The sequence below is a fragment of the Saccostrea cucullata genome, unplaced genomic scaffold (assembly GCF_032062105.1).
Source record: "Saccostrea cucullata isolate Sc308-1 unplaced genomic scaffold, CSIRO_AGI_Scuc_v1 ctg1650, whole genome shotgun sequence".
Lineage (NCBI taxonomy): Eukaryota > Metazoa > Mollusca > Bivalvia > Ostreida > Ostreidae > Saccostrea > Saccostrea cuccullata.
In genome coordinates, this window is record NW_026921227.1 from 157,616 (window position 1) to 168,236 (window position 10,621).

The following is a 10,621-nucleotide window of genomic DNA, read 5'->3' on the forward strand; positions in this document are numbered from 1 at the left end:
TACAGGAGACAATCAGTCATTCTATTCATTCATTCATACGAACAAAGTCAACAAACAAATGCCGTCTGCAACCTATTCCATTTTCTCACACAATGTAATTCAAAAAAATAACAGTTTCAATTTTCAAAATAATTGAATAAAAAAATAAGAAAGAATGACTTTTAATGAGTTTCCATGGCAGCTATATGATTTTATATATATGTGAAGTGTCATATAGATTACCCAAGACCGTCTGGAGAACTCTTGGGGACAAAATTATTTAAATATTAAATAATATATTACACTAAACTGATTTCGCTTGAAAATCTCTATTCTATTAGAGAAACAGGCAACATAATTATCCAACCTTGCAATTGTCTAAAAAAAAATTTTAAGATAATTATCATAGTAGTAATTCAACTATTTTTCCCTATTTGAATACCAATTGTTTTAATTTGAGTTGTCTCCTCTCTGTCTAATTTTATTTATACAACATGTAAATATTATGCCAAGGTCAAACTGGAAAATGTTAGAGAAGATAACCTTATTTCACTGGTGTGGTGTAATCATTTTTTTCACTGATACAGAGAAAAAGACGTACAGCAACTCGTTCAAGAAGCCATACTAAAGATAAAACTGGTCCGACAAAATGTCATTTGTAAGTACAAAGAATTTTTTTTTATTATGCATGAAAAACTAAATTCTGAACTTAATCTTTGTCATGAATAATTCATTAATTGTTCAATGTTTACATTCATTCGTACTTTCATACATACATGGACTTCCTCGGTATTTGTAATGGTAACCTTATACAAATGTTTTAACTCTAAGGATATAAGTATTAATTTTGCTTATTAGTTGACTGAGGCATCAAATTTAATCAAATTTTAGATTATTTGCTTGACATATGATCTGTTTTTCCGACCGTATCTCAATGAAATTAAAGCGGTTTTTAAAAGAAGAAAAAAAAAAATCCCCCCTCCCAGGTATTTAAATAAAATTTTTCTCACAGTAAAGTTTTTTCTTTCAACTGAATGCATTTAGTCTAACTTCTGACACTTAATTTTTGTTTCGGAGAAACCTATAGCTAAATTCATACTTTACATATTATCTAACTACAAGATATGCTATGCTCCAGACCAAATACTGTTTCAGCTAGCTCGATGTCGATGGTGGGAAACTGTCTCACTCATATTTGACAATACCTTGTCTATTAGTCTTAGGGTTCTTAGCCTTGGACACAAGTTATTCGAGAAAGTCCCATTTTACAGATAAAAATATCCGTAGTTTTTATCACGGTCAAAACTTTATATTTTAATATTTTATGAACAAGTTGATGCTCACCAACATTTCTTATGAGGGAGCAAACCGGCCTTCACGCGATTGTAATTTGGGAATAAATAAATGTTTATTTCGGCAATGACATCGTCTGTACAATAAAATATTACAAAGGGAAGGACAAAAGTGTAGATAGAGCGTTCGACATTATCACGAAAAAGTTTTTATGTTCCTTTCCTTTATTTAAGTAATTAAAAACAAGATGTGCATGTGAAACACTGATTGACAGTTCTCACGTAGAATCTTTTTTTCTTGGACGTAAAAATACTGGTTTTTTAATCAGACTTCATTATTATAAATTGTTACTTTTTAAATGAATGTAACATTTCCGCCTGTTCCAGGGTTTGTTACAATGAAAATAAGTTATTGTGGGTCTCCTGTTTCTGAATTTTACCCTTTTACTCTAAATGAAAAGTCAGGTTGCAAATTTATAAAATTTATTATGGTGCAAACAATGAATAACAAATAACAATAAGATAATTGGCAATTAGGCAATAATAAATTATGGGTTACCCGACAATAAAAAGGTATCCGGCTCTACCGGGTTACCCAAATGAATTTATAAACAATGAATCAATTGGGTATGGATCTGCCGGGATTGGCATCAATGAATCAATTGGGTATGGATCTGCCGGGCGTGGCAGATTGGGTTTATTTACCCAATATGGGGGCATCAGATTTTACCCACTTCTGGGGAGTTGGGATTCTCTGAGCTGGTCAGATGTTAATGAGTCTGACCAACGTCCCAGACTGAAGAAAAAGTCCAAAGTGCCTTCTTTATATACCCTTTCATCACTAGTGCCGAATTAGTTCACGTGCGAATAACCAGCGGTACTGCCAGTATTCGCGCGACGTTTGTATGGTAACACAAACAACTTTTGCATCAAGTAAAGGCTTTATCATTACAAATGCGGGAAAAAGGATGATCTGATGTTTGGGAATTGTTTTGGTAACGATGCCAAGATGGATTTGGGTACCTTGATCGAATAACAATGCCAGACGGCCATTTGCTATTACGATTGGGCTGGTATATGGAGGAAAATCGGGTTTGTACATTACAACGAAAGGATATCCATGAAATAAACATATACAATGAATTATAAAGCATACATTAATGACATATGATGATTGGTAATATTCCCATGATATCTACAAATAAATTTACGATACCTAGATTAAATATTCAGGACATAAATTGGGGTGATCCAATCTGTGGGTTATTTTGGTCATGGGGGAAAATTCGTAACAGAGCTCCCCCTCCATGAAAACATTCGTCCCGAATCAAATCTCAATTTTGGGACTGTATTTCATGGGAATATTGTCATGAAAAGTAACATTTGCAATATGAATAAACATAATCAGGGGCCACAAAAATACATACATAGCAATAATAACAATGTGGTCAATAGTTATGAATCATAGTTATGAATAACAATAATATGAGTAACAGTTCATCAATTATCAATACATCTACTTTTACCAAAATGTTTTTGTTCATCACAGTTCATCGCTTCTTACCAATCCTGGATCCATTGAAATAGAAAAGTCACGATGGAGACACACAGATCTCGATCCACACAACAAATATTCACAATTATTATACGGTTCACAAAGTTATACGATATAGTCCTTTGAAATATCCAAAAGGTTCAGTGCACGTCCGTGTATTACGAATCCAGCGTCATTGCGAAATGTCCAGGATCAATGTCCGGAAGTACATCATACGGTTTGGAAGGCTTCCTCACGGCAAGGTATGAACTAGGGATCATCATGTCTAGGTTAAGTGATGGGTATGACACATATGATTTTCCAACACCATTTCGTAATTTTTCATTGTTGGGGTAGGATAAGTTCGGGGAACTTGTTAGGGCTCTTTGGAGTTTGTCGAAAGCTTCATGGCAATTTTCATTCAAATGGAACTCTTGCTTTGGTTCATTCATAATTTCTTTGGGGATTTTCTGAACATTAATACATTGCAAGTGGTCTGGATATTGGGGGTTGAGCTCTTGGCTAAGAGCATTAATGGTATTGGTATTGACTGAGTCTTCCAATACGTCTAGTATTTTATCATCACATTTGACTGTGGCACTTATGGTATTCTCATATAGTTTGCTACTTTCATCTTTCATATTCATGTGACAAACTGTGACTTCTTTGTCTACAGTTACAGGGGTTTGGGGAATCATCAATTCACATTTCTCAACAAAACTCTGGTTAGGTTCTTTTATTCCAACCTCATCCATAAATAAAGGGTTATCTACCTTTGTAGGAGCAACATAATCACAATGGGGAGGATTTCCAATATCCTCAGCAAGACTTATCTTGCCACAAGACACAATTTTTACACAAGATTTACTAAAGCAGGGAATGTCTAGACCCTGTATCTTTAGTTTCATCTGTTTTACAAAAAGGTCACATGAATTCTGAGTCATAAAATCTAGTCCCAATATGCATGGGTTTTGTATATCGGCCACAAGTACTTTATGGGTAACATGAAAATTTTCTAGGGATATTTTGATTGGGCATTCTCCCTTAACTGGGATTGCATCACCACTTGCAGATGTAAGTTTGATAGACACTGGGGTAATTTGGGGCTTTTCCATAGTATCTAAATTTTCAAAGAATTGGGTACTGACAATAGTCACACTAACACCAGTATCAACTAGTACATTTGTTTCTTTATTTCCAATTTTTCCAATAACATAAATTCCATCATTTCCCCCGTTTATATCTCTCACTAAAATTTCTTTGGGGATAGGTTCAGTACAAAAAGGGATATCTTTCTCGGATTCAAATTCTGTTTTATTTTCAATATTTGGTTTGGGCTTTAGTGAGAGAGGTTGAGCCATATTTAATGGCAAGTGTTGGGGCCTGCCCCTTGAACCTGTCGACTTCCGACCCCCGAATTCGACGCAGGGTAGTTTCCCTGGTTTTGAGGTCGGAATTGATTTTGACTTGGGTTCTTGGGGAAATTTTTCCAATTGTTAGAATTTCCTTGGTAGGGTGAAACCTGGGGTCTTGGTCCATAATTTGTTGGTCTATTGATTTGATAGTCGGGATTGACTGAGTTTTCATATGAACCCATATTGGAATAATTCTGATAGGGGGTTTGGTATGAGTTTTCATATACATGATAATGTGCATATGGGGTTTCTGCCATATTTTGGGTAGGCATTTGACAATTTCTTACTAGAGCTCTGATTTCTTGGGTAAGAGATTTAAGGTCATCATGCAAGCTTTGAATGGGTTCTGTTTGGTTAATGGCATGGACAGTTTTATTTCTTTGGGCGTCTGCCAATCTATAAGTTTCCAACCGAATGGCCAAAATTTCAGCTTCATTTATGTCTTTGGGCCTTGCCTCTCTTAATCGGAGACGGATATCAGGGTCAGGTAGGGCATCTATGAATTGTTCTAGGGCTAAGATACTTAGCACACTTTGATCGGTAGTTGGGTAGGCCTGGCGGGTTAATTTCTTAATGGATTGGGCCAGTTCAGATATGGTTTCATTGTTTCCCTTAACCCGAGTTTTAAGTTGGGCTCTAAAAAGTTCCGCTCTTTCTACAGAACCAAATCGTCTGTTTAAAATATCCACTAAACACTTGTAATCTGTTCTTTGGGTTTCATTTAACTCAGTGAGCAAAGCTCTGGCACTACCTGCAAGGCTGCTGGCTAAGTAGAGGGATTTTGTTCTATAGTCCCAGCCATGCAAGGTTACTAGAATTTCAAAATGGGCCAGGAAATCATTTAAATCCTCTGACCCATCAAAATCTTTTAACTTTACGGGTGCGTTGGATTTAACAGACACTGGGTAATGGGTTCTGTTTTCTTGAGGAGTTGAAAACTCATTTATTGGATGGTCATTCATGGAAATGGACCGGGGGCAATCTTTGGACCTAAATGAGACAATGTAGGGACAATTGGACTCATTTACATTGTTGGTTTTGGATTGGGTTGTATGTGACGGGGCACTGGGACTGTGATGATTGTCTCCCCTGTCACTATATAATTTTCTAAGTTCAGCATTATCCCTTTGCATGATTTCATTTTGTTTTTCAACATGCTGAAATTTCATTCTCATTTCTTGACTATCTTGTTCAAATTTGGATTTCATATCATGTAACATTGAGAGAATAACATCAAGTTGATTATCTCTTGCAGGTACATGTAGCATTGAATTTGATGCCGGCATGGAATGGTGATTTGGGATATCCGGGCGGTCATGAGAATTAACATGAACATTGGGTGAAATTGGGTGCGGTTTAAAAGTAATTTCAAAACTTTCATCCGCCTCCATTGTACAAAATTTGTATCCAAAAGAAAAATTTGAAGTAATAAAAATTTACAAAAATATTAAGAAATGGTTTTGTTTTTTTCTTAGGGTAAACAAAAACAAGATATAAAAGATCCCACTTCTGACACCAAATTGTAACGTTTCCGCCTGTTCCAGGGTTTGTTACAATGAAAATAAATTATTGTGGGTCTCCTGTTTCTGAATTTTACCCTTTTACTCTAAATGAAAAGTCAGGTTGCAAATTTATAAAATTTATTATGGTGCAAACAATGAATAACAAATAACAATAAGATAATTGGCAATTAGGCAATAATAAATTATGGGTTACCCGACAATAAAAAGGTATCCGGCTCTACCGGGTTACCCAAATGAATTTATAAACAATGAATCAATTGGGTATGGATCTGCCGGGATTGGCATCAATGAATCAATTGGGTATGGATCTGCCGGGCGTGGCAGATTGGGTTTATTTACCCAATATGGGGGCATTATTAGTTATCCAGGTTCAATCAAGGGTGTACGGGGATTTACCCCGGGTTTTATTCCATACACCCTTCGGCAAAAAGGTATCCGGCTCTACCGGGTTACCCAAATGAATTTATAAACAATGAATCAATTGGGTATGGATCTGCCGGGATTGGCATCAATGAATCAATTGGGTATGGATCTGCCGGGCGTGGCAGATTGGGTTTATTTACCCAATATCAATTGGGTATGGATCTGCCGGGGCGGTTACCAAATATTGGTAATGGGTTATTTCCTTTATACCCATAAAAATGCTTTGTAAACATCAGAGTGTGTCTCAATCTATCGATTAGATAACTATCATAGAGAATGTATGCACGTCACGTTTTATTTACACCCGGCTCAAGTCGGGTGCACGGATATTTACACCCGACTTTGTAACCAATCAAAGCTCGTGTTACAAGCTAGATAGGAAATAACAGATTTTACCCACTTCTAAGGAGTTGGGATTCTCTGAGCTGGTCAGATGTTAATGAGTCTGACCAACGTCCCAGACTGAAGAAAAAGTCCAAAGTGCCTTCTTTATATACCTTTTCATCACTAGGGCCGAATTAGTTCACGTGCGAATAACCAGCGGTACCGCCAGTATTCGCGCGACGTTTGTATTGTAACACAAACATTTTTTGCATCAAGTAAAGGCTTTATCATTACAAATGCGGGAAAAAGGATGATCTGATGTTTGGGAATTGTTTTGGTAACGATGCCAAGATGGATTTGGGTACCTTGATCGAATAACAATGCCAGACGGCCATTTGCTATTACGATTGGGCTGGTATATGGAGGAAATTCGGATTTGTACATTACAACGAAAGGATATCCATGAAATAAACATATACAATGAATTATAAAGCATACATTAATGACATACGATGATTGGTAATATTCCCATGATATCTACAAATAAATTTACGATACATAGATTAAATATTCAGGACATAAATTGGGGTGATCCAATCTGTGGGTTATTTTGGTCATGGGAGAAAATTCGTAACATGAATTTTATCAATTGTTTTTTTTTTTTTCAGTCATACATAGTCTCATTCCTTACGACAGTTTCTCTAGTCTCAGGGTACCAAAACTATACAATTGTAACAAGGCTTGGAAATATTACCGGCTTAGTTGTTTCTACAAATGGGGGTAAAATCTTCAGATTCACAGGAATTCCTTTCGGCAAAGCACCAGTTGGAAGCCAACGTTTTCTCAAACCTGAAGCATATGGTTCATGGAACAGAACTTTTGACGCCACTAAACTTGGACCTGCTTGCATGCAGTCATATATCGGCGCTAGTATATATGACAATAACTTATCGGAAGACTGTCTCCAGCTGAATATATATGTTCCGTATAATGTAACTAAAGATGTGAGGAGAAGTGTTATGGTTTATATTCATGGCGGGGGATATATGACTGGATCGGGTATTTCATACGATGGTTCTAGGATAGCCACCCTTGGTAATGTTATTGTTGTAACAATAAATTACCGTCTGGGCATGTTTGGATTTCCATCTTTGCAAAACTCTGGCGTCATTGAAAATGTGGGATTGTGGGATCAGATATTAGCTTTAAAATGGATCAAAAACAACATAGATGATTATGGAGGCGATCTGTCTAAAATAACAATATTTGGGGAATCAGCTGGGGGATTTTCCGTCAATTTTCAGATGCTTATACCCCGTAATAAGGGTCTTTTCCATCGAGCAATCATTCAAAGCGGCGCAGCCAACGCATTAGCTGCAATAAAAAAATCATCTACTGTTGGACGTCTGATAGGAAAGAACTCTGGTTGTAACGATCAAGACCAATCGATGTTCTTGCGATGTTTGCGAAATCTGGACGCCGGTGTCATTGTTAACAAAACTGATGAATTTTCTGCAAATCTTGGCATTGACGTCTTTTCCGAAATTGTATTTACTCCAGTAATAGATGGCGACTTACTACAAAGAACTCCTATGGAATTAATTGAAGATAAGTCTTCGAAAGAATTTCAGTTCTTTAAATCTATTGACTTGATAGTTGGAAACTGTGATATGGAAGGGGCATATGTGGTTCCCTTAGGTAAAGCTTTCGAAAAACAATTTAATTTCAATATGTCAGACGGAATTCCAAAACGATTTCTTTGTGATGGATTAATATCCAAAATTGCTCAGACTTACTATAAAAATAGTTCGTCTATTTCTGATCTACTATGTCAAGAATATGCAAGTGAAGACAGAACTACTCAGAGTTTGAATGCTGTTCATTTTTTGACGGATTTTGTGTTTATTGCACCAGCTGTGAACCTTTTACAGTCCCATGCCTCAAGCAAGTCCTCCTACACATATCAGTTCATATTTTCGGAGGACGTACAGTTGTTTTATCCAAATTTGCCTTTATGGTTTCATGGGGCGGGACATGCAACAGAACTGATATTTTTCTTTGATGCTAGAAATATGACAGTTACCAATTTTACACTATCTGCTATTCAGAAAACTTTCGCAACACAACTCATTAAGTACTGGACAAATTTTGCAAAATCAGGGTAAGAAAATTATTGTGTCGAAGGATGATTATTCATTTGAAACACGATAATGCATTCAATATTTATATAACAAAAATGTACCAATTCAAAGTTGATCTCTCCTACTCATTATTCAAATCTCCGTAGCTAAAAATAATCTAAAATAATGCATTTTTTTTTTATGTTTAAGATACAAGTAGGTTGTTTAAATGTTTCACAAACGGTCACAGAAAGAAAAAAATAAAATATCATGAAAGATGCAATTCAAACTCATTGTGATCTTTTCAATACTTTGTGTAACGAGAAAAATATCCTTCCCGGGATCCTTCCCGGGATCAAGATCAAAAGCAAAACAGATGAGAAGTTTTTTTTTAATCAGTGAGAATATATCATGATTTAGTAGCAATAGTTTACTATGTCAACTTATCATTTTTTTTCATCAGAAATCCAAATGGTCCTGATAAGACAGACTGGTTACCATATCTTAGAAGCACAGAATCATACAAACAACTGAGTATAGGGAATAGGACGAATGGAAACCATTACAGAAAGGACTTTGTCAAACTGTGGAACACGATTAACGCTTATGAATTTGTAACGTCAGGAGGAAGATATACGCAATCGGGTATCAATTTTAGTTTGGTCGTGTTTCTTTATGCTTTAAAATTGTTTCTGTAAAGTTCCGTAGCTTGTTTATTGTAACACTGACTGTAAATTTGAAAATGTACAACTTCCAAAGAAACAAAACTGTACATGTATTTCCTATTGTTGGTTAATTTTTTCTGCAAAATATATTTCATATGAAACGACATTGTCAATGAAAGCATTTTTCTCTACAGAAGTTTGATTTTTGTTTTTCACAAATCTTCAAGACAATACATACCTTTATTGCCTCTTGGTTAAATTAAAAATGTACGAAGACATTTGTCATTCTTTTTGAATTGTCAATACTCTTTTGAGAATGGAGATAAAGAATTGTATTCAAGATCAAAAGTCCTTAAAACAATACTAAATAAGAGGAAAGCAAACACGGACCTCCAAAACAGCAGAATTGGGATCAGGTGCCATGGAAGAGTGAGCAAATTCAAACCTTTTCTAATGAAAATATAGTCTAGTTAAAAATAATATCACCGTTTTATCTCTTTTTACATATATTATTATATGATATAATTTCAAACAAAAAATGATGAAGCATCTGAAAAAAAAAATTAGAAATTCAATCTTGCAAAAATATGACAGAATACCTTGTCAATTAGAAAAGGCAAACAAATAAGTTAATATATTTTTTTATAATGTAGAATCAACTTGTCCATCCCATTGCAATTAAATTGGAAGCAGAGGAAATCTTATGACAAATAATTATTATAATTCTAGATATCAAATACATATACATATAATCATGTTTCGCACATGCCGTCATCAAAGGAATCAGTAAAATATAAAGTGAAAAAAACTAGATGTACATGTAGCTGATCCTGCTGACAGTGTGGCGTATAAAATGTCATGGAAGTCCAGTAACTCATCGACAGGCCCATTATCTCACTCGGTGAACCAAGATGTGGTTCAAAAATGTTTTCAACTTGATAAAGCGTGTTAAGCTTGAAACTTTCATTTTTCGATAGTTACAAATCAATGCTTTAAATATAATTCCTACTGGCCTTAACACAATAATGTATATGTAATTAGCTCAGTATTCTACAAAATACAATGGTCATGTGACAGTAATGCTGCTTTATCCCGAAAGAACAAGATAAAACTTTTTACAAACTCTTCTGAATTCTCTGCACAAGAACACAATGCAAGGATATTGAAAAGCTTTAAAAAGTTTGAAAAGTTACTTGAAATAACAAAGAAGGGTTCAAATTTCTTCAACTCGCGTCATAAATATGACAATTTCAATAATTCAAAATGTCGAAATCACAAAATATGTGATTCTCGTCCTTTTCAAGTTTATGAATATTCCCCGAGCCATTTGCTAGAACATTTAAAAA

At 35.2% G+C, this 10,621-nt stretch overlaps 1 protein-coding gene across 1 annotated transcript; it reads left to right on the forward strand.

Moving 5' to 3' along the window:
- The first annotated feature begins 523 nt into the window (after positions 1 to 523).
- On the forward strand, positions 524 to 9,518 carry LOC134259510 (bile salt-activated lipase-like). The gene is made up of 3 exons (XM_062742094.1): positions 524 to 637; positions 7,159 to 8,651; positions 9,074 to 9,518. The coding sequence occupies exons 1-3, from the start codon at positions 629 to 631 to the stop codon at positions 9,306 to 9,308; spliced, it is 1,737 nt and encodes a 578-aa protein (XP_062598078.1). The 5' UTR covers positions 524 to 628; the 3' UTR covers positions 9,309 to 9,518.
- Positions 9,519 to 10,621: the final 1,103 nt, after the last annotated feature.

Bases quoted from the DNA above. Each gene is read 5' to 3' on its own strand.
- LOC134259510 (XM_062742094.1), top strand. The intron at 8,652-9,073 runs GTAAGAAAATTA...TTTTTTCATCAG, and splicing joins ACAAATTTTGCAAAATCAGG to AAATCCAAATGGTCCTGATA.